Source organism: Pan paniscus, chromosome 1, assembly GCF_029289425.2.
Source record: "Pan paniscus chromosome 1, NHGRI_mPanPan1-v2.0_pri, whole genome shotgun sequence".
Taxonomy (NCBI): Eukaryota; Metazoa; Chordata; class Mammalia; order Primates; family Hominidae; genus Pan; species Pan paniscus.
This window is the reverse complement of record NC_073249.2, coordinates 184,337,201-184,361,194: the sequence shown is the minus strand read 5'-3', so window position 1 is coordinate 184,361,194 and position 23,994 is coordinate 184,337,201. Positions and strand designations below refer to the sequence as shown.

General features: G+C 41.8%; 2 protein-coding genes across 7 annotated transcripts in view; one reads left to right on the top strand and one right to left on the bottom strand.

Moving 5' to 3' along the window:
* ZMYND12 (zinc finger MYND-type containing 12) overlaps nucleotides 1-5,778 on the bottom strand; it is a 32,312-nt gene extending 26,534 nt beyond the window's left edge. The window contains exon 1 of one of the 2 annotated variants that reach the window (XM_003812878.4): nucleotides 5,385-5,778. In XM_003812878.4, coding sequence (XP_003812926.1) covers nucleotides 5,385-5,494 — 110 coding nt within the window. In that variant the 5' untranslated portion in view covers nucleotides 5,495-5,778. The remainder of the gene's footprint in view (nucleotides 1-5,384) is intronic. The other variant, XM_063608289.1, reaches the window with a different exon arrangement.
* Nucleotides 5,779-5,957: 179 nt separating this feature from the next.
* On the top strand, nucleotides 5,958-22,732 carry PPCS (phosphopantothenoylcysteine synthetase). Of its 5 annotated transcripts, none has more exons than XM_008965371.4 (3): nucleotides 5,958-5,996; nucleotides 6,744-6,847; nucleotides 9,094-9,902. In XM_008965371.4, exons 2-3 carry the CDS (start codon nucleotides 6,755-6,757, stop codon nucleotides 9,415-9,417), a joined length of 417 nt encoding a protein of 138 aa, XP_008963619.1. In that variant the 5' UTR covers nucleotides 5,958-5,996; nucleotides 6,744-6,754; the 3' UTR covers nucleotides 9,418-9,902. The 5 variants fall into 5 exon arrangements, with proteins under 5 accessions (XP_008963619.1, XP_063464363.1, XP_008963622.1 ...); XM_063608293.1 differs by lacking the exon at nucleotides 5,958-5,996 and adding an exon at nucleotides 6,008-6,125; XM_008965374.6 differs by lacking the exons at nucleotides 5,958-5,996; nucleotides 9,094-9,902 and adding exons at nucleotides 6,063-6,570; nucleotides 22,610-22,732.
* Nucleotides 22,733-23,994: the final 1,262 nt, after the last annotated feature.

Here is a 23,994-nt window from a genome sequence, read left to right as displayed (position 1 = left end):
CTTTATTCTCTGTTTTATCTCTGCTATAATCTTTAATTTTCCTTTCTTCTGCTAGCTTGTGTCTATACCCAACACAGGGCTGTGCATAAAGGAGTTTATAAATATGTTTTAGTTTGCTCTTCTTTTTCTAGTTTCTTAAGATGAAATGCTAGGTTACTGATTTGAGATCTTCTTTTCAATGTAATGTATATTAGTATAAATTCATATGAGTACTAAATTCATATAGTAACCTCTGAGTACTGCTTTGCCAGCATCTAAGTTTTAGTATGTTGTTTTTGTTTTCATTTATCTCAAAGCATTTTCTAATTTCCTTTGTAATTTCTTCTGTGACTCATTGGTTAAGAGTGTGTTATTTCTACATATTTGTAAATTTACCAAATTTCCTTGTTATTGACTACTAATTTCATTCCATATAGGTGGAGAATATACTCTGTATGAAATCAATCTTTATAAATTTATTGAGATTTATTTTATGGTCTAATATATGTTCTATCCTGAAGAATGTTCTATATGCACTAGAGAAGAATAGGCATTCTCATGTTATTGAATGGTGTTCTACAGATACCTGTTAGGTCTAGTTGGTTTATAGCGTGGTTTAAGTCTTATATTTCCTTGCTGATCTGTCTAATTGTTCTATGCATTACTAAAAGTGGGATATTTGATCTTCTATCTAGTTGTTCTATTCATTACTGAGAGTGGGATACTGGATCTTTCATCTAGTTGTTCTGTTCATCACTGAAGGTAGGATATTGAAGTCTTCAACCATTATTATTAAATTGTCTATTTTTCTCCCCAGTTCTGTCTGTTTTTGCTGCATGTATTTTGAGGCTCTGTTGTTAGATGCATACAGTCATGGGTTTTTGCATTTCTATTGCTTATTACACATTTTCACTTAAATGTAAGTTAACTGTTTGATTCCATTTATACATATTTCAAAACAGATAACAATAATCTAGAGGAGGGATCAGAAAAGCTTTTCTGTAAAGGGTCAGATAAATATTTTAGGCTTGAGAGCTATAGGATCTCTGTTGCAACTACTCAACTCTGCTGTTGTAGCACAAAAGCAGCCACAGACAATATATAGCCATGTTCAAGCACCTTCTTGGACAATATTGCCACCTTCTTGGACAATAGAAATGCAATTAAAGTATTTTCTTTACAAGTTGTGACTGCTACCAAAGAAATGACAGAAACCATTTAAAATGTTTTTGGGGAGGTAGAGAATTATTACAAACAGATCAATAAAAGCACTTAGCCAGGATATAGCTGAGTTCCACAGGGAATTTATCAAGTGGGGCTTGTAAGCAATGGAAATGTTAACTTAGATGCCTGAACTTTTGTTCCACTGAGAGCCACTGACATATCTTGCCTTTCTAAATAAAGTGAGCTTTATTTATATATTTGCGGGCTCCCTGCTTATTGATCTGTCCCACCCGTAACACCTAACACAGGGTCAGGGATAAAGGAGGAATGGATAAATGCTTTCAATCAGGGCTCACAATTAAGTAGCTTGTGAGCCACATGTTTTGTTTGGCTATTATCATGTTTTTTTTTAAGCTGAATTTGAATATCTTTAGGTAGGGCATTCATTCTATAATTCACCACTGATCCTATAGCTTCCTATTATTGAATACCACTTCATTGTTTGTTTTCTTAGTGATCTGCAATATTTTTTGCAATAATTTTTCCTTTTGTTCGACATATGAAGCGCAAATTTAAATGCCGTCACTGGCCAGGAGAAGAAAACGAATGGTGAAGTGGTATTCAAGAACAGGAAGCAATAGTATTTGTAGTGAATTACAGAATGTACGCCCTGACTAAAGACATTTAAATTCATGCAAACCTATGGTACTGAAGTCTCTTTTACTTGTCACCAATGTTTTAGTATGTACTTCCATAAAATTACCTTTTCTTAAAAATGTTCTACTGTCCTGTAATCCCAGCACTTTGGGAGGCCGAGGAGGGCAGATCACAAGGTCAGGAATTTGAGACCAGCCTGACCAATATGGTGAAACACCGTCTCTACTAAAAATACAAAAAAATAAGCCGGGCGTGGTGGCGTATCCCTGTAATCCCAGCTACTTGGGAGGCTGAGGCAAGAGAATTGCTTGAATCCGGGAGACGGAGGTTGCAGTGAGCCAAGATGGTGCCACTGCGCTCCAGCCTGGGCGACAGAGCAAGACTCCGTCTCAAAAAAATAATAAAAAAATAAAAGTTCTACTGTGTCTCTAAAGTAAATAAAAATGTGCTATTCTCTGAGAATGGTCATAATCCACTATAGAGCAATATGCACAAGATTACACACAATATATAAAATAAATGTATTCAGAGAAAAGAAGGAAATTCACCAAAATTTCAGGTTATTAATCCCTGGGTTGTGGGACTATGGATTATTTTTCTTCTTTATTTTTTATATTTTCAGGTTTTCTGCAGTGAGCATGAATTGCAATTATAATCAGGAAAAAAATTCTTTTGCAGAAAAAAACTTTCACAAATTCAGACTGACTTTCTTGTTCCTTAAACTTGGGATGATGAAAAGGAACATTTATTGTGTGCCAACGTGGTTCCAGGCAGGGTACTAGATGCTTTACATTCAACCATCAAAACCTATAGAACAACGACCTCAGTTTTGTTTTATCAAAAAATCTTGAAATCTCCAAGACCCAAAGACATAGAAATCTGGAGAAAAGGAAGCAAAAAAACAAAAGGAGAAGGTCTTAAAGAGAATTAAAAGCAAGTAAAAGAAAAAAAATCGAAGATAAGGGCATAGAAGATAATTTATACATGCATTTATCAGATATTAGTGCCAACTATGTCTTTCTTTTTTTTCACATTTTTATTTTTTATTTTTTGGCCCAAGGGATAAAAGCACAAGTGCCAACTATTTCAAGACACTTTGCTAGAGACTATGGGGCATACAATGACAGGTCGGACATAGATCAAAAGTTAGCATACTTGACAGTCCCTCTGTACACATTTAACATAGTATCTAGCATTAATGGAGCATAACAAAATTGAAATAACACACTCACCAACAATTAAAATGAAGGGAAATATGAGTCATCTGAGAGATACAGAGTACTGTAAAGTTAGTACAGAGGAAGAAGGAATTACTTCTGGCTGGAGGGATACGGAGGACAGGGGTGTTTTAAGGAAAAAGTCAGTGCTCACACCAAGCAAAAGGGTTGAATCTTTCCCAAGCCTGAGTGGCAGGTTTTACTCACGGCGGTTTACTGGCAAACTCTCCAGGGGTGACCCAAAGGCCTCTTAAACTCGATGCCCACAACCAAATCTGACGCCTGTCATCTTTTCCCCGTGTTCCTTGCCCAAGTTAATAGGTTTATTATCCATTTAGTTTTATTCAACAGATGTTCATTGAGTGTCTGGTATGTGTGGGCACTGGGTCTAGTAAAAGACATAGACATCAGACAAGCAAACACAATAATATAAAAGTACAGAAAAAGTAAAGAAAAATGGTACTGTGAGAGAGAAAAGTATGACGGGGAGTTGAGACTGGGTTTAGACCTCTTTGAAGAAATGACATTTAAACTGAGAACTGAAGGATGAAAGGGAGCCAGGAAGGCTTGTAGTTGAAGGGGAGGTTCCTAGCAGAGAGAACAGTCTGGGAAAAGAAACTGAGGGAAGAAAGGGCTTAGCAAATTAGAACTTCAGTTCTCTATAACTACAGCAAAGAAAAAATGGGGTGAGTGTGGTGGGAAATGAAGGTAGAGAAATAACCAGGGCCTTGTATTTTCTGTTACAAATTCTTAATTATATTCTAAATGCAAGGAAGCCACCAAAGAGGAGATAGCAATGAAAACACAGATGCCATCCCTGCCCTTGTGGGGCATACAGCCTAATGAAGGAAATAAATAAATGATTTCAGTCCATGTCCTAAGTGTTAGGATAGGGGACATACTCAGTGCTTTGAGAGCACTGAGGAAGGACACCTAGGCCAGTATGAGAAGGTACTGCAACAGCTTCTTGATCTGTTATGCAGCCGTCAGTGTCTACCTTCCTCTGTATCTGCCACACTGCAGCCCATCCTCTCTCCTTAACACAAATGAGAGCATGTCAGCTCAAAACCATTCATGGTTTCCCAGGAGATAAATTCCAAACCCTTGATCTCATGTCACTGTCTAGCCCTAACCTTTATCTTCTTGGTTTAAACTTCTACTACCTATCACAATGATGTTCCAACTTTTTTTTTTTTTTTTGAGACACAGTTTCACTCTTGTTGCCCAAGCTGGAGTGCAATGGAGCGATCTCGGCTCACTGCAACCTCCGCCTCCCGGGTTCAAACGATGCTCCTGCTTCAGCCTCCCGAGTAGCTAGGATTACAGGTGCGCGCCACCACATCCGGCTAATTTTGACTCAACCTATAGTAAGAAATACATTTTCCCTGTACACACACACATGTCCACATAAAACACTAAGACAAAAGTTTTAAGAAACAATTCAGGTAGGATTAACCTGATACTTTCTACTCATTCTGTGCTCTTTTTTGTTGTTGTTGTTTTCTCTAAATGGTGATTGTGACTTATTCATAAACTGCTAAAGGGCCCTGGCTTGCAGTTTGAAAATCACTGACTGCTCCCTCCACTACTACGTTCTCCACTCAGCCCTTAGCAAACTCTGTTCTTTTGCCATTTGCCCTAGCAGTCCCGGATGCCGGGAATGCCCTACCCTTCTTCACTACTCCTGTACACAGCAGGTTCTGACTGCCCTCTCAAAATGCAGCTCAAATGTTTCTTCCACAGGGAAAGCTTTCCACATACTGCCCCATTCACTATCGTCTCACTCTAGTTGCCCAAGCTGGAGTGCAGTGGCGCGATCTCCGCTCATTGCGAGCTCCGCCTCCCGGGTTCAAGCGATTCTTCTGCTTCAGCCTCCCGAGTAGCTGGGATTACAGGCGCCCAGCACCACTCCCGCCTAATTTTTGTATTATTTAGTAGAGACAGGGTTTCACCATGTTGGCCAGGCTGGTCTCGAACTCCTGACCTCAGGCGATCCGCCCGCCTCGGCCTCCCGAAGTGCTGGGATTACAGGCGTGAGCCACCGCACCCGGCCTGTTTCTTTACTGATTTGTCTCCCACATTGGAATGTTAGATCTTTGAAGGAACTGATCTACCGAGCTGCCCCAGTAACTTTAGCACCTAAAATAGTGCATAACACAGAGTACGCCTTCAGAAAACATGAGTTACGCATAAGTGGGAGATGAGGCAGACGAGGCCACGGGAGTCTTAGGGGCCTGTCTTAAAGCCGTTTTGAGGTGTCCCTTGCAGAGTCAGGGGCAACGGCTAACGCAAGGTACCCAAGCCAGACCCGGGAAAGGGAGAGAGGGAGGGAGTTATAGCGCCCAGGTGCCACGTTTCAGGGCCTACCAGTAATAAGTGACTGTGCAGGCCGCGCACACCCGCTCGGCTGGGGCTTCGCACACCTCACAGCAGAGTCTGCGCCCCTTGGGGACTGCCAGTGGGTAGATCACATTCATGGTGCAGCCAGCAGTGCTGGTCTCTAAGACGGTTGCCCAGCAAGGATACGCTGAACCCTGGCGTCACGTGACGATCGCGGGGCTGCGTACTTGCCAGCATTTCAAGGGCAGAGGGTGGCGGGACGTGACTCGACTAACATCTGGGTGTATTGCTGAAGTTGAAAAAGGGGAAGAAAGAAAGAAAAAGCAGCACAAAACCCACAAGTCCCACGGGTCAAATGGCCGAGAAACGACTCCCAAGGAGTCCAAGTCCAGAAAGGCCCGTACAGTGGCCGGTAAGGGTCAAACATGGCCAGTTCTTCACCCAGGCTAGGAAACGAAAGTGAGGGAACGTGACCCTACCAGATGCCCACCCAGCCGGGGATCCCACTCGTTGCAGTGTCACTTTCGCTGGGCTCTGGGGCAGAACAACTACGCATTTCCAGACTTGGCGAGATCGGGACCTAGTGTCAAAAGAAGGGTAGTGAACCGCCCACTCAGTACGGCGCGGCGCGTACACCAGGTAGGCGAGAAGGGGCGTGGCGCGGCGGCCGCGAAACGTGCGCAGGCGCCGGCCGCTGCGGTGCAGATGGCGGAAATGGATCCGGTAGCCGAGTTCCCCCAGCCTCCCGGTGCTGCGCGCTGGGCTGAGGTTATGGCTCGCTTCGCGGCCAGGCTGGGCGCGCAGGGCCGGCGGGTGGTGTTGGTTACGTCAGGCGGCACCAAGGTCCCACTGGAAGCGCGGCCGGTGCGCTTCCTGGACAACTTCAGCAGCGGGCGGCGCGGTGCAACCTCGGCCGAGGCCTTCCTAGCCGCCGGCTACGGGGTCCTGTTCTTGTATCGCGCTCGCTCTGCCTTCCCCTATGCCCACCGCTTCCCACCCCAGACTTGGCTGTCCGCTCTGCGGCCTTCGGGCCCAGCCCTTTCGGGCTTGCTGAGCCTGGAGGCCGAGGAGAATGCACTTCCGGGTTTTGCTGAGGCTCTGAGGAGCTACCAGGAGGCTGCGGCTGCAGGCACCTTCCTGGCGGTAGAGTTCACCACTTTGGCGGACTATTTGCATCTGTTGCAGGCTGCGGCCCAGGCACTCAATCCGCTAGGTGCGTGCCCTAGGAGTACCCCTTTTGCCTGGAAGCACAGCCTTTCTTTCCAGCCACTTATCCCCTTACCTCCTGCTTACCCACGGATCTCAGCTGGGGAACCCGAGTTGAGAAGGAGCTGATCCTATATCGTACCTCGCCGATTTGTTAACACCTTGTGTTTCTCTTTGCAGGCCCTTCTGCGATGTTTTACCTGGCTGCGGCTGTGTCAGATTTCTATGTTCCTGTCTCTGAAATGCCTGAACACAAGATCCAGTCATCTGGGGGCCCACTGCAGGTGATGGGCGCTTCTCTTCCAGAGATCTAATCCCATATAACCAATCTTGGGTTAATTTCCTCTTGATCTGGAGATGGCCTTTCTGCATCTGTATTCGCTAGGCACAGGGGATACAGAGATGAATAAGACACCGCCCTCCCTCATGGACCTCACAATCTAGTGAGGGAGCTGGACACAGACATAATTACAATACAGAGTGATAAATGCTCTAGTGGAGGTATGTACAAAGTGCAGTCAGATCATGGGGCGAGTGAATCCTGGGGGAGTCGATGAAGCTTCTTGGAGGAGATGAATTGAACTGGGTTTTAAAAGATGAGCAGAGCCGAGCGCGGTGGCTCACGCCTGTAATCCCAGCACTTTGGGAGGCCAAGGAGGGCAGATCGCCTGAGGTCAGGAGTTCGAGACCAGCCTGGCCAACATGGTGGAACCCCGTCTCTACTACAAAAATACAAAAATTAGCCGGGCATGGTGGCAGGCGCCTGTAATCCCAGCTACTTGGGAGGCTGAGGCAGAAGAATCGCTTGAACCCGGGAGGCGGAGGTTGCAGTGAGCTGAGATCTCGCCATTGCACTCCAGCCCGGGCGACGAGAGCGATACTCCGTCGCAAAAAAAAAAAAAAACACCAAAAAACAAAACAAAATGAGCAGAGGGTGTACCAAGTGGGAAAGGTCATTCCAGGTGGAGTATGGCAGTAGGAATTTGAAAGTGGGCAGTGGGCTGTGAACCGAAGTGCTTTGGTAAGGCTGGAGAGCTGACTGAAGAGATGGCTTGCTTTGTAGAAGACTTTATTTTCCTTTTTTAAGGAGCTTGGACTTTTTCTTGTGGAGCTAAGGGACACATAAGTAGGAGAATGAGATAAAGTTTTTGTTTGAGAACAACATTCTGGCATCAGTATGAAAGACGAAGTAGAGAGGGAGAAAGTGGAGTGGGTAGATTAGTTGGGGGCTATTGTAGGTTAAGGAAGAAATATGGATAAGGTAGGTGTGGTTGTGATTTTAGATTTTTGGAACCTTCAGGAGTTCTTAGTCATTTATTGGGTGATACAGGTAGGATTTTATTAGGAGAAACTCTTATCTGTGGGGCATTTGCCGACTTTGTAGAATAGTTTATTGAGGTCCTACACTGCTGTAGGACGTAGAGATGAAAGCAGTGAAAAGAAACATACCCTGCCTTTGTGTTGCTTCCTCTGCAGAGGAGACAATAAATAAGTCAAATACATAACTCGTTTAGTAGTGATAAATGCTAAGGAGAAAAATAAAGTATAAATAAACTGGTATATGATCCCTATCACACTAACAGCTTTTTTTTAGGGGAAAGTCTGATGATTAGCTTAGTGATTTCACGCTTTTTAATCTCTGGGATCTTTAGTTTATCCCACAGTTTTTAGTTCTATCTTGAAAGTAACAAAGCAACTGAACATTACCCTGAGAAGGGATTGGGGTTGAGGTACTAGGAGTTTTGGTCAAGTGAAAATAAAATCAGTTTCCTCACTGCTAAGTTGTGTTACATGTGACAATTTAAAAATGGAATCTAATAGCCATTCTACCAATGCAAGAAATATTTTAGGCTGAGAGGTTTAAAAACCCAACTTTATTTGGGCTTCTGCCAAATATTTGTATGAACAGATTATTTGTATCTGTTTATTTGAGGGTTTGGTTCAAAAATAAAGGGACATGCTTGAGAAAATATTAATGGTGGTAAGGTTGGCAGAGCATGGCAGGGTTTATTCAGAAGGCATGGTTTGCCCCAGAATGTGTATGGAGCCTTGAATTTAGGCATCGCTGTGAACTCTACAGAGCCAAGGCTTTTTTTTTTTTTTTTTGTGAGACAGGGTGTCGCTCTGTTGCCCAGGCTGAAGTGCAGTGGCATGAACACAGCTCACTGCAGCCTCAACCTCCCAGGCTCAAGTGATCTTCCCATCTCAGCCTCCTGAGTAGCTGGGACTACAGGTGGGTGCCACCATGCTTGGCTAATTTTTGTATTTTTTTGTAGAGACATGGTTTTGCCATGTTGCCCAGGCTGGTCTTGAACTGGGCTCAAGCGATCCACCCACCCTGGCCTTCCAAAGTGCTGGGATTACAGGCCAAGCCACTGTGTTCCCCTAAGACTTTTTAAACTAAACATTTAACTGAAAAGTTTGATGGTTGAGAAATCCCACTTAAATTTAATTCCTTAGTTTCCCATGAGATTGACCTGGTAGGTAATGACCATTGTTTGCTTATTAAGCTTTTCTTTTTCCAATACAGATAACAATGAAGATGGTGCCAAAACTGCTTTCTCCTTTGGTTAAAGATTGGGCTCCCAAAGCATTTATAATTTCCTTTAAGTTGGAGACTGACCCCGCCATTGTAATTAATCGAGCTCGGAAGGCTTTGGAAATTTATCAGCATCAAGTGGTGGTGGCTAATATCCTTGAGTCACGACAGTCCTTTGTGTTTATTGTAACCAAAGACTCGGAAACCAAGTTATTGCTATCAGAGGAAGAAATAGAAAAAGGCATAGAGATAGAAGAGAAGATAGTGGATAATCTTCAGTCTCGACACACAGCTTTTATAGGTGACAAAAACTGAAGTAAAAAGCCCTTATAGGATCAAAAATTGTTCAGGGCTCTTAGAGATGGTGAAAACTACAAAAAAACCATGGCTTTCATATGGACAGAGAAAATGAAAGAAAGGGAAAAGGCAGTGGTGTGCAGGCAAATATGGTTTGGCATTTGTCTTTTAATGACACCTGATATGTCATTTTGATTTTGAAATTGAACACTAGAACTGTTAATCACCTTTAAAAAGAAGAGCTTATTGGGAATTATATATTCCTTAAAATATACATGGGGGCCTGAATGTCAGCCATCTTTATACTATAAAAAGAGGATTATGGATGCATGAATGGTCGTGCTTTGGAGATCAAATATTGGTTGAATGCCTATGTATGTCAGGCCCTGTGCTGAGCCATGAGGATTAAAAAGATGAATAAACATATCTTGTTTAGGAAATGGATGTATAAAAAAATCAAGTGCAATAAAGTGTGTGTCCAAAAGCCGACACAATGGAAAGGATGTTTTGTTTTGTTTGAAATTTATCAAATATAGTAGTAGGAAAGAAGGATACCTCCCTGAAGATAGATTGTAGAATGGTGAGCTTTTCACTGCATTTACTTTTTGCTTCTTATTGTAGATTCACCTCATGTTTGGGTAATAGTTTACATTTCAAGTATTTTAGGACTGCTCTTCAGTTTAACTTAATATGTCCTTCCACCTGGGACCAGGCAGGGGCCACTTGGTGATCTCTGTCCTGAGGGATGCATTACAGTGTGGTAGAGTATGGGCTAGGAGTCAACTTAGCCAGCTGTGCCACCTATTAGCTTTATAAACTGAGGCATTTGACTTAATCTCAGTGTCCGCATGCATAAAATGAGGATAATCTCTCTGCAAAGTAATGCCATTTATTGTGAGGATCAAATGAAATAGCAAAAAGAAAGCATCAGTCTGGTGCCTAACATTTGATTCACACTCACTAAATGGTTGCAATTATTGTTTTTCTCACTTAGCAAAGCAGTGTTACACCAGTGCCGCCCTTAATCTTTGAATCCTTGAGAATCTTTGAAAAACTTTCAATACTTCTCTTGCTGTCCTACGTTTTGGGTTTGGAGGGCACAAGTAGCATAGTGCAAAAAAATTCCCTAAATGATCTGTAGGATAGTCCAGGTGCAATTTGAAAAATTAGCATTGATGACTAAGGTAGAAGCAGGTACTGTGTTTCACATAAATATTTGACTTAAAATACAACTCATGGTGTTTCATGGAGTAGGGAAGGGTAGCCCCTGTGTCTGTCTGATAATAGAAGTACAATAAATTTAATTGAGAAGATTTGACAGAAATTCTAAGACTGAAATACTTCATTAATCAGGAAGTGTGACCTTGAACAGAGGAAAAATAACTGCAGCAGTCAAGACTGTTCTGGAAGCAGCAGTCCCTTTGAATAAAAAATTTTTTTTCTTAGAGACAAGGTCATGCTTTGTCACCCAGGTTGGAGTGCAGTGGTCCAATCATGGTTCACTGTAATCTTGAACTCCTGGACTCAAGCACTCCTACTGCCACAGCCTTCTGAACAGCTGAGACTACAGGTGTGTGCCACCATGCCTGGCTAAATATTTTATTTTTCATAGAGACAAGGTCTTACTATGTTACCCAGGCTCTTTTTTTTTTTTTTTTTTTTTTTGAGCGGAGTCTTGCTCTGTCGTCCTGGGTGGAGTGCAGTGGCACAATCTCGGCTCACTGCAAGCTCCGCCTCCCGGGTTCACACCATTCTCCTTCCTCAGCCTCCCTAGTAGCTGGGACTACAGGCGCCCGCCACCACGCCCAGCTAATTTTTGCATTTTTAGTAGAGATGGGGTTTCACCTTGTTAGCCAGGATGGTCTCCATCTCCTGACCTCGTGATCTGCCCGCCCCGGCCTCCCAAAGTGCTGGCATTACAAGCGTGAGCCACCGCGCCCAGCCACCCAGGCTCCTTTGACAATGATTTTAAGTGAACTTTAGGTCCAATTTGCAAAACCCCAAAAGCAGCGGGCTCTGTCAGTGGCTGCAGTACTGAAGGGCAAGAAGTAGAATATGTTCTTCTCTGCATTCATAGCTTTATGTGGATGATGACTGTCATCATCTTTGAATGTACAATGAGGATATATGGGGTTAAAAGTAGAAGTGATCTTAATGTTTGTCTTTACCATAATTATTACCTCCCTTGGGAATTTTATATCCTGTCTTGTTAACGCTTAAAAACAATCAGTGTTCTACATGAAATTATTTAGTGTTTTCCACTTCAGTTTAATTTATATTCAGAGCACTTAAAAAGATTATTTACACAAGTAAAAATTCCGGGGGGGTGGGGGAGAGTGTGTGTGTGTGTTTTAACAGCAAATGGAAGTGTATAAAGAAAAGGAACATGAGTCAATGAGGGTAACTAAGAACCTGATCTTGGATGGAGGATCAAGGAATGTCTCCCTGAGTAGGTGATACTTAAACTGATAAACAGGAGTGAAGTGGGCTACAAGTGCTAGTGGTGAGCATTTTAGTTCAGAAAAAAACACTTGCAAGAGGTCTAGTGCCAGAAGGAGAGGTTGAGGCACTTTATTATATAAAGAGTAAGATACGTCCAGATAATGCATGTAGAACCAGCAAAAATTTGGAAAGTATTCTCTTGGGGAACTAGAGTAAGACCAAGAAATGTTGTGTTTGGGATACCAGCAAAGCAAGGGCCCCCAAAACATGAGTAAAATCGAGTTTGATAATTAACTAGAATTTTGCAATAAGAGCATCTAAAAAGATGATATAAATTGAGTATGTTAAATTTTGTGTCATTTATAAGTTTTTATTTTGCATTACATAGGTGGGGAAGATAACGTTCACCTTACTTGAATTTTCAGTGCTTAGGACTTCTAAAGGGCTTCAGCCTTAGGGACAATTCTAGTCAAGCCCAGTTTCTTCCTTTTTACAATAATAAGCTGGATCCAAAAATTGTGATTTATCTTGCGTGCCCCACGTGGCTAGTGACACGATCTAGGCCTAAAATTCAGAACTCTTGAGCTAGCACTTCCTGCCCCTTTAAGAATGAAGGAACTTGTAGAAAAATAAATCCAAGGTTAGTAGGCAGGGGCTCCAGCTGAGGCCTGGCGGGAAGTTCTTAGAGAGCTAGAACGCCCCAAGACAAAATGTATTCGCTAAGTCGCAAACGCTCGACATGTTACCATGGTTACAGCTGTCTCCAAAGCCAATGGAATGAGTTGTACTATCGATACGGCCGGGACAACTCCGCCCCCGACCCGAAGGCCAATGGTGTGAGACATAATAACAGTCTCCACAAGAACCACAGTCTCTGGTTCCATTGGCGTGCGTCGTCTCTATGGTTCCCGCCGGAAGGACGCGTCTGCGTCTGTGCGGCGAGCGCGGTTGCTATGACGCCCAGGTCTCCGTCGGCACCTGCCGCTAGCAGCTGAGCGCGTAGGGGCTGAGCGATCCCGGGACGCTCGCGGCACCCTCCGCAGGAAAATTTCCCACTTGGTTCTTGAGGTTCCTGCCTCAGCCCCAAGGAGGAAAGCACCCATTCTCCCCTCTTTTCCGCATTCCGGGCCTTTTCTGCTTCTCCCCAGTATGGTCCGAAACTACAGGAGGGGAACCCCTCCTGGCCCGGCCTTTCTATTCCCTGGCTGGAGTGATTCCGCCTGAAGGAGAATTCGCCCGTTTTCCCCGGACCCAGCTGCCACAAGCATTTAGTATTAGGCTGCCGCTTATTATTAGAGCGGGCTTAGAACATCCTCAGCGAGGTAGGTCGGCGTTCCTTTTCTCACTTAAAGGTGAGGTGTCGAGACGCGACCCTGGACAGACAACACCCGAAGGTCCAGGCCACTACGAAGTCCACGGAGGGGCAGCTTTCCCCTACGTGTAGGCCCGCGAACAAAGAACTACCGTTTTCTGATTTTTTTTGGCCGATGTTCGTCATGCAGAACCTTGAATCCCGATGAAGATTTGGAGGCCTTTTGTATCCTCAACATCAGAGGTCATGAAGTCAGTTACCTTCTGCCTTTCAAGCTACAACTTTTTCCACTTCTCTCATCACTCCAAGCACCAGCTTTCTCATCCTGCTTATTTCACAGCCATTTTAACCTTTCCCTGTTCACGCTGCACATTATTGAATGTCCATTTGTCTGCACCACCTCTGTCATCTATAGACCACCTCCTTCTGATTTCCTGCTACAATGCTTTGCGTACCTAAGTATTTCGCATTCTCCAGCTCTGCAGTCATTGGGAAGATTTTCTGTTTTTCTTTGCACTATGGCAACCTTTCAGTCTTGGGTAAACTAGAGACTAGGAGAAGTGCACATTGGTAAATATGAACATTAAATACTGCAGGTCTAGTGTGTTTTGAAAATGGAAAAAAAAATCAAAATTGCAGTATTGGACCCATTTCAGGCTTACATAATGAAAGAAGGTTGTTCCTTGTTTCATTAAATTTTATTGATGTGTTTATCAATGTGAAAAGGGCATTCAAAATGATCATGTAAGACAGGATTTCAACTTTAAGCCCATATGAACCCAACACTGGAGATATGATGTAATTTTCTGGAGAGGAGATGATTGAAATAGTACTTGTGCCTTCTTTTCCTGTCCATTTCTGAATCAGAAAACATTCTTTGTGATGTAAGCCAATAAATGAAAGCAATAAGGAGTGATTGAAAATAAATATTTTTGGCAAGGGAGCAGACACAATTGTTCTAAAAAGGCTGGAACAGAGGGCCTTAAATATGGCATAAGATTAATTTAGATCCAGTGCAATTTTATTTTAGCTTGGAAAGCTTGACTTAATTTGTCTTACAATACGCATTCCTTGTTGAATCTTACTATTTCTTCTTCAGTATTCAGGTTTAAAAGTAAACCTATTTTGAGGACATACAGAACATACACATTTTAAACAGCTATTTGGGGCTACAATGATTTGGATATTTTGATTTCTCAGTCCGATAGAAGCAGTCGTTTGTGATGTCTCATGCTTAGAGCCTGGTCAAGTTTTTAAATACTGAGAAATTCAGCTTTCTCCTCTAGAATAGATCGGAAAACAAAAACAAGTTCTGCAGCCTTTTCAATCTTGCACATTAAATTGGAACTGGATAAACCCTAACTCTTGAAAAAAGTGTTAGATGCTATATTGTAAGGGGCTTTCCTTTCCTTTCCTCTTCTAATATGTATTTATTGAATAGCAAGGCATAAATTTAAAAACAATTTAACCTGGGCAAACATGGCAAAAACCTGACTCTACAAAAAATGCAAAAAATTAGCCAGGCATGGTGGAGCACTCCTGTAGCCTGGCTACTCTGGAGGCTGAGGTGGGAGGATCACTTGAGCCTGGGAGATCGAGGCTGCAGTGAGCTATGATCGCACCACTGCGCTCCAACCTGGGCTACAGAGTGAGACCCTGTCTCAAAAAAAATAAATTCCTGTCATTCTAGCACAGTTTTTTTGTTTTTGTTTTTGTTTTGTTTTGTTTTGTTTTGTTTGAGACGGAATTTCACTCTTGGTGCCCAGGCTGTATTGCAATGGCGCGATCTTGGCTCACTGCAACCTCCGCCTCCCAGGTTCAAGTGATTCTCCTGCTTCAGCCTCCTGAGTAGCTGGGATTATAGGCATGTGCCACCACACCCTGCTAATTTTGTATTTTTAGTAGAGACGGGGTTTCTCCACGTTGGTCAGGCTGAGTCTTGAACTCCTGACCCCAGGTGATCCGCCCACCTCAGCCTCCCAAAGTGCTGGGATTACAGGTGTGAGCCACGGCACCCGACCTCTAGCACAGTTTTAAACCTGGGGAGTGGGGTGGGGTTTTGCCCCCTGTGAGACATTTGGCAATGTACGTAAGCATTTTTAGTTGTCACAACTAGGGATATGCTACTGACATCTAGTTGGTAGAGATCAGGGATGCTGCTCCATATCTTAATATGCACAGAACTGCCTCCACAACAGCTCAGAATGTCAGTAGTGCCAAGGTTGAGAAACTCTGTCTTAACACATCAACAGTTCATTTTTTTGTTTTGTCACTCTTGCTTAGCTGTGTACATTTTTACATAGTTATGTACATTTTGCCTTTCTTTTTCACTTTATATTTTAAACATTTTTTACATTGCTACACTGTTTTCAACTTTTGAAAAAAGTATACTAATTTTATTTGGGAATTAAAAAACTGTGCATAATATGTATTGTATTTAAGATGTGTGTGAGTTTTAAATTATATTTGTGTGAAAGGAGTGGAAGATAGAAGAAAGAAAGGTTACAGTGAAAAGTCACCTGACAGCATATTTCAGTTTTTGTGGCCGTGCTATGTACTTTGTTCCCTAGAGTCACTCAAAGACTTTGGAATCCAAAGCTCAGCCTTTGCTCAGAGGCAGGAGATGTGCTATGGCGTAAGATAGGGTCCTGGCCCCTGCAATGCAGTTGGAGAGTACCTACCAGGAGAAAAAACAAGGAGACTGCGCCCATTCTCCTTGTCCTCTTCTCGTTTAAAATTCTTTGTCTCAGTTTGCTTTACCACCTTATACTTTACATCTAGAAGTTTTTGGAGGCCTAAAACTACTTCAGGATGCACTTCTTTCCAGAGATTGGATTTTTAAGAGATTTAATGAGCATTTACTTAGTATCTACTTTGGACAGAATAGTTTTTTTTTTTTTTTGAGATGGAGCCTTGCTCTGTCACCCAGGCTGGAGTGCGGTGGTGAGATCTAGGCTCACTGCAGCCTCTGCCTCCCGGGTTCCAGCGATTCTCCTGCCTCTGCCTCCTGGGTAGCTGGGATTACAGGCACCCGCCACCATGCCCGGCTAATTTTTGTATTTTTAGTAGAGATGAGGTTTCCCCATGTTGGCCAGGCCAGTCTTGAACTCCTGACCTCAGGTGATCCATCTGCCTCGGCCTCCCAAAGTGCTGGGATTACAGGCATGAGCCTCTGCGCCCGGCCAAGAATAGTATTCTTATGTACTTTGTTGTGTGGGCAATTTTAGGTACAGTTTAGATGTCAGAGCATTTATAATTTAGTTTTATTACTTCAAGATCTAGTTTACTAGAATTTAAAAGTTAATCATCAGGTCTCAATAAATCCACTGGGAAAATGTTTGTTTGGGGATCTCATAGCACCATTCCAGGTAGAGTGACCTGAATGTCAAAATTTGTGGAAATATAAGCAGCATGATGGGGACCAATAAGTATACTGACATGAATGGCTAATGTCAAGGTGCGGCAGAAGACAAGGCTAGAGAGACTGGGAGGAACCAGATTGTGAAGAATATCTGGTCCCAAGCTAAAGGGTTTGAACTCTACCTGAAAGCAACGAGAAGGTTAAGCAAGTGATTTGCATTCAGGAGGATCAGTCTGGAGTTTTGCTGAGAATGGATTGGATGAGGGCCAGTCTGGCAGCAGGAACATCAGTTAAGGATGCTATTATACTAAATTGAACAAATAGTAGGCAAGCCTAAACTAAGGCAGTAACCCTAGACATGGAGAGGATGAATTAGAAAATGATGAAAGAAGTACTGCAAATTCAGTGACTGGTTGCATACCAGAGTAGAATGAATAGGAAGGAGGATCAAGGATGACTCCTGGGTTTCTGGCTTGGGAAACTATGTTGACAGTGATTTTAACTATGAAATAGAGAAGGAGGAGGGAAAGATGAATGGGTTGTTCAAGCTGAGTTGTTCACTAGAAAACTGGACACGCATTGGTCTTAAACAGTAGACTCATTTTATATTGCCCTCTTAGCTTATAGCCTCTTCTCTGGAACTTGCATCTGTCTGCCAAATCTTGCTTAAAGAGTAGGCCCTCAGAGGCCATATTTGTACCTCTACTTCCAACCCATTCCATGTACAACTGACTGAATGGGGAAAATACAGGTAACTTTGGAGAGGGGGGCACAGCCTATTTGGTGAGCAACAAACAATTGTCTCTTTCAAAAATTTGAACTAAGAGATACAAAGATAGAAATGGCTTAATCTAAAAAGTCACATTCGCTAAGGACTTGAATAGTTCTTTTCAGCCTTGCTGATGAGCAAGCAGAGGAAGTTTATCTCTGTAGAGAAGCAAGAGGAGCAAACTCGCAGGGAAGCTCAGAGACAAAAGACCTCATGGGTCAGGAGAGACTGTTAATGGCTGTGTAGTTCCGTATCCAATTCCTGTGTAGCCACATTTAGTTTCCAGCATATGTCCTTGTACCTCATCCACTCAATAACCCTCATATAGTAGTTGGGATTAGCTGGTTGTGTGAGGGGCAGAAAGCCCAAAATAATAATGTGTTGAAAAAGAAAGAAATGTATTCCTCCCACATAAAAGTCAAAAATAAAACAATCTATAACTGGTAGAGCAGCACCTTGAAATGGTCAGAGACCCAGATTTCTTCTCTCCTGATATTATACCATCCGTGGCATGTGGTTTCCAGCTTATGGTGCCCAGGATAGCTGCTCAAGCTTCAGCTATCTTGTCTGAATTCCAGCTAGTAGAAAAGAGAAAGGAGCAAGAAAGGGGGCATCACATTCCTTAAGGACAGTTTCTGGAAGCACCACATAATTCCATTTACACCCATTGGTCAGAACTTGGTCACCTGGCTGTATCTATCAGTAAGGAAGTCAGCCTTGTGATCAGTCAAAACACTAAATATCTTATTTCTGTGGAAGAAGGGAATAGTAAATATTAAAGGACACCAGCAGTCTCTGCCACACTCACCTGTATTTGTTCCAACTTCAATGTGTTTCTGTTTCTTGCCACTTCTTCTAGATTGATCTGGAGCATAGCAGAGAGAGATTCTTATTTGATCTTTCAAACAACAGAGTGAGGTAGGCATTACTATTACATTTATTCTACAGACAGAATAAAAATTTAAAGAAGTTACCTGACTTGTGTAAGTCACACAATTACAAAGTAGCGAAGCCAAGGTTTGAGCCAAGGTATGTTAGACTCTTGTGCCCAAGCTATTAATCACATGGTAGTGAGAAGGGCAGAGAGCTAAAGGCAGGGTTTTCTTGGAAATGGCAGCATTTGAAGGGATGGAAGAGGAGGAACCCAGGAAGCATACTGAGAAGGAAAGGCTAGAGACATAGGAGTCAAAACAGGAGAAAGTGACATCACAGAACAGAATTAAAAAAAAAAACTTTCAGGGAAGGAGTGAAGAGGTACAGCAAAGAGATCATATGTTAAAACAAACAAACAAAAATAGGGCCAGACACAGTGGCTCACGCCTGTAATCCCAGCACTTTGAGAGGCTGAAATGGGAGGATCACTTGAGCCCAGGTGTTCAATTCCAGCCTGGGCAACATATAAGACCCTCGTCTCTAAAAAGTAATTTAAAAAATGAGATGGGCATGTTGGCACATTTCTGTAGTCCTAGCTCCTCATGAGGCTGAGTCAGGAGGATCACTAGAGCCCAGGAGTTTGAAACTGTAGTGAGCTATGGATATGGCATTTTGAGTTCATTGTTGACTGATAATTTGAGTACAATGGTAAGAGCAGAAGGCAAAATGCAGCAAGTGTGAGAGTGTGGAAGCCAAGCACAGAAGCCACAATATAGGAGTGTGGGAGACAAATTGTCCAAAAGAGGACAGTAGCTAGAGAGGTATATGGTGGGGCTAAAGGAAGGTTATTTTTTGTATTTTTAAGACCAGAGATGTCTTGAGCTGAGGACAAGAGAACAGTAGAAAAGGAGATAAGGAACATACAGAAAAGAAAATGCTTCCCTAAGGAAGCAGTATGGGATGGGGCCTAGAATACAGGTAAAGGGATTAACCTTGATCAGGAGGATGGGAAGCTCTTCCACTGAGAAGGGAAAGAGGACACGATTGGTAAAGATGAAGGTTGGTATGTTGATGAGGAGAAGCAACTGACAGTTTTATGATGACTTTAGTTTTACTAGTTCTCTGGGAGACAAGGTCATTTGCCAAGAGTGAGGGGAGAGATGAGATATTCAGTTTGATGGGAGAGGTAAAAGTTTTGAATAGTTGCTGAGTGAAATAGTAACAGAAACTAGCAACTCATAAATGACCCAGCGGTTGAGAAGCTTGGTTCAGACCAGAGGCCATGAATTTGTAATGGTTCAGATTTGCATGCCTGTTTGATTTTGTTCTCTATCGGCACTCAGCAACCTAAAATAGGTGGATAATAGTCAAATGCATGAACTTTTCCAGGGCTGAGATTTGCAAGGAAGGTGGGACAGAGAGGTAAGATAACTGGGGATGTTGGTGAAGGATTGAAATGATCAACAGTTGGGTTTAGGCTTGAGGGGCAAACAAGTGAAGCCAAAGAGTATCTGGTAGTTTGAGAGAGGATGTAATGGTCCAGAGATTGGAGGTCTCACTGTAATTGTAGAATTCTTTTAGTTTAAGAGAGCAACTGCTTCACACCCATTAGGATGGCTATTTTTTTTTTTTAAATAACCCAAAGTAAGTGTTGACAAGGATGTGAAGATATTAAGACCTTCTGCATTGCTGGTAGGAACGTAAAATGGTGCAGCTGCAGTAGAAGACAGTAGGACAGTTCCTCAGAAAAAAAGTTAAACATAGAATTATATATCTAGCAATTCCACTCCTATGTATATACCCCAAAGAATTGAAAACAGGGACTCAGATACTTTTACACCAGTGTTCATGGCAGCATCATTCACAATAGTTGAAAGGTGGAAACAACTCCAATGTCCATCAACAGGTGAATGTATAAATAAAATGTGCTATGTACATACAATGGAATATTATTCAGTCTTAAATGAAATTATGATTAGCAATACAACATGGATGAATCTTGAAGACATTATGCTGCATGAAATAAGCCAATACAAAAGGACAAATATTGTGTGATTCCACTTCTATGAGTTATATAAAATAGGCAGGTTTATAGAGACAGAAAGTAGAATAGAGATTCCCAGGGCCTGGGGGAGAGGGGAATGTGAAGTTATTGTTTAATGGGTATAGAGTTTCTGTTTGGGATAATGAAAAATTTCTGGAAATGATTGTGGTGATGGTTAGACAACATTGTGATTGTACTTCATCCCATGGAATTTTATTAAAAATGGTTAAAATGGTAAATTTTAAGTTATGTATATTTACAACAATTAAGAAAAAGGGGGAAGAAGCGTAGAAGGTGTTAGAGGGAGACACATGGAGTTTAGGATGGCAGGGTTTCAACATTAGCTCAGGCTGTTGATAAGGACTCAGGTGTAGCCATGAGGATGGGCGGCTAAATAAAATGTGCATAAAGATCACTGGCTTTGGGAGAATGGTCAAGTGAAGGAGCTTGGGTGATTTGTGCACTTGAGTATTGACCTGAAGCCTATACCGTCCTACTGATCAGCAAGGATCAGATCCAGAGGTATTTTCCAATATCCTGAACCCCTTTTCCTTTTAACATCCTCCAACCTTAGACTCCCCTACTCCACCCCTACAGCGTGGGGACTATGCTGTTGGGCAAGCAACCCACAGTACAGGACTTATAATAATTTAAGCATTTATTTTCTAATTACCTCATCAGTTTATCACAACTGCTTTTAGCACTTTGAGGTATTTGCTTCCAGTCTTTTCTTTGTGTGTCTGGTGTTACATAGTTATAATAATACTTTTGCATTGTGCTTTTTCTCTTAGCATTATCACATATTTCTTAGCATTTTTCCATATTGCCAAATAGTCCTCATAGGATGCTATATATTCTTAGTATCTTGGGCTCTCTGCTACCCAGGACTAAAACCACAAATAACTGTATGTTGCTCAGAGACCTTGTAGGGAGAAGGGGGAAGATATGAGTGGGGACCAGGTGAAGGAGATCGGGGGAACAGAAGAAAATTTTTAGTTATATGTCATGAAGAGGACCTACAGAGGTGCAGGATTCAGACTTGGGGGCTTTTTCATCAGTATGAGTATCAGCTGATAATTAAAACCATGCATCATCTATAAATACTGTTGATGTGGAAATGGTAAGACTCTAGAAAACTTAGCAATCAAGGAGAAAAATAATAAAAATATGGTTTTGCTTTTTAAAAAGCAAAATAGTATATTTATGTGGACTGAAGTACAATAACAATTATGTCTGTCACTGCAATTTGGGCCAGATTAACTTGGTTAAAAGTTGTATTTGATTAGAACAGCAAGTCCTATTAATAGTTAGTGGTTCTAATCACTTGAGGTCAGGAGTTCGAGACGAGCCTGACCAACATGGTGAAACCTCGTCTCTACTAAAAATACAAAAATTAGCCAGGCGTGGTGGCACACACCTGTAATCCCAGCTACTCAGGAGGCTGAGGCAGGAGAATCACTTGAACCCAGGAGGCAGAGGTACAGTGAGCTGAGATCACACCACTGCACTCCAACCTGGGCAACAGAGCTAGACTCCATCTCAAAGAAAAAAAAATAGTTAGTGGCTCTAGTAACACAGATATCATTTCATCGATCAGCAGATATTTATCTTTCATATACTGTCATACTGCAAACTGTTATGTCATGATTACTTGCAACCTAAAAAAATTGATATTGATAGCAGGCTTAGATCAAGAAGTTGCAGAAGAGAACTGAATTAATGAGAAGTCAACATAAATTATAAGACATATTCTGTGAGTAAAATAAATCCTGGATAGTATAGAATTAGGGGCCTCTCTAGCTTCCAGAGGAATCCTTTTATTTCTAAATATGCAATAAAAGGAACAAAGACTTCTTTGGGCTTTAAAAAAGAAACAAGAGCCCTTTGGGAGACTTTTCAGATAAAAGTTGCAAACTTTAGAACAGACAGAAAAGCTTTTTTTTTTCCATTGTACATAATTTTCATTAAGTATATCATGTCATTTGTTATTTTAGAAGATACACAGTTGTTCAAAGCTTACATTTTTCGGTATTACCAGCTGTTTCATTTAAGTGCTCATAACTAGATGACAACAGGAAAAGTAAAATATACATTGTAGAGAGTCTGACTCTAGTCATATATACATAGACGTCTTTATTCCTGCTTTCAGTTTTCCTCACATAGCAGCTTTGTATGTGTATTGCCAGCAATATTTTGTTCTTTAGAAATATCTTGGATTTTCCAAGATATATATACATACACATACATAAGTGTGATGAAGGTTCAGGTGGCTTACTAGCTTTCTATTACTAGTACCCTAAAGACTAGTACTCTAATAAGGAGACTAAGGTGGCACCCACATAGATATCTTGAATCCTCAGTCGTGTGTGTGTCTGTGTTCATATACATATGCTTATTTCTTCTATCAAGGGAAAAGTTCAGTTAGAAGACATACTTCACCATCTTGAAAAAGAAGAAATCAATCCCCTTGCTACTACAGAAGAACAACTCTGTTTGGTGCTTATTCCAGCCAGCACAGTGAAGACAGGCTGAGGACCGCTACCACAGATGTAGAAGAGCTTATAGTGAAGCACATGGGTGAAACAAAAGAAGTGAGAACTAATAGCATAGAATTTTAAAGACACCTGTGATTTTGTTCATTGCCCTTCATTAAATTGACATATTAAAAACTAATGTTTGGCTATCACTGTATAGTTTGAAAAGCACCCACGTGTAGACTTTTTTTTTTTTCTAATGAAACATGGTGACAGTCTGTGTTGGTTTCCATTAAGACTCCATGTATAGGATGTTGCCCAGTGATGACTGGCTGAACATCTAAACAGGACTGCTCCAGGTAGCTTTTATTATCTTGGTAAAGTCATCCTTCTCTCAGGAGCTGACCTTCTAGGTGACTCTTTTCTTTGAAGGCTTGGAAATTAATGTCGGCATAGTATCAGTGGATCTGCTTCTCAAAGGTGGGCTTGTATTAACCAAAGTCATAGAGATGAGACACCTCCTTTTTAATTGACAATAAGAAATATAATTGCCAGAGGAACTAAACATGTATTTTTGGTGGCTGATGTATTCTCTTACAGGCACATTATGTGGGAAGCCAAATTTTAATTAGATGTTTACTTGGTGAACAAATGATTCTAACTTTTTATAGCATTGGCTGAGATAGCCAGGTTTCCACAGTAGGGCTATCTATATCTACCCTCATTTCTGGACCTCATATCCTAGGACCAGGCACCTAGTGCTTAGAGGAGTAGATAAAACTATTTTTTTTTTTGACCCTATTGTTACTCTCTTGGATGTTTCCAATACTCATCAACATACTTTCTACATACTTTCTTTAAATGAACTAATGAATTATCTCAGGTTGCCTGGGAATCACTCTGCTATGTTTTCACATCTCAGCTTCACACAGGTAACATTTTTAAATTTAATTCTTAAAGGACAATCCAATCTCCAAATTCTAAAGAAGAATGCAGCTCCTTTAGAATGAAAAACAGTATAGCATCATAGAGTGTAAACTTTAACATTAGGCAGATGGGGGTGAAAAGTTGCCTTTAGCATTATCTTTCTGTTTAACCCTGGGCAAGTTACTCAACTGCTTTGAGCTTGAAATTTCTGTCTGTAAGATAGAGATGTTAATAGCATCTTCAAAGGGATTTGTGAGATTTATACAGGTTAGTGTGTATAAATTACCCATGTACTTGGCACCTAGCAAGTGTTCAATAAATGATAGCTATTATCATTAGAAATGGATATTGTTCCTGCCATTTTAAAGAGGAAACTAAAGCTTGCCAGGAAGT

Bases quoted from the DNA above. Each gene is read 5' to 3' on its own strand.
- PPCS (XM_003812879.4), top strand. From the start codon at position 6,063: ATGGCGGAAATGGATCCGGTAGCCGAGTTCCCCCAGCCTCCCGGTGCT. The intron at 6,571-6,743 runs GTGCGTGCCCTA...TTCTCTTTGCAG, and splicing joins CCAGGCACTCAATCCGCTAG to GCCCTTCTGCGATGTTTTAC. The intron at 6,848-9,093 runs GTGATGGGCGCT...TTTCCAATACAG, and splicing joins CATCTGGGGGCCCACTGCAG to ATAACAATGAAGATGGTGCC.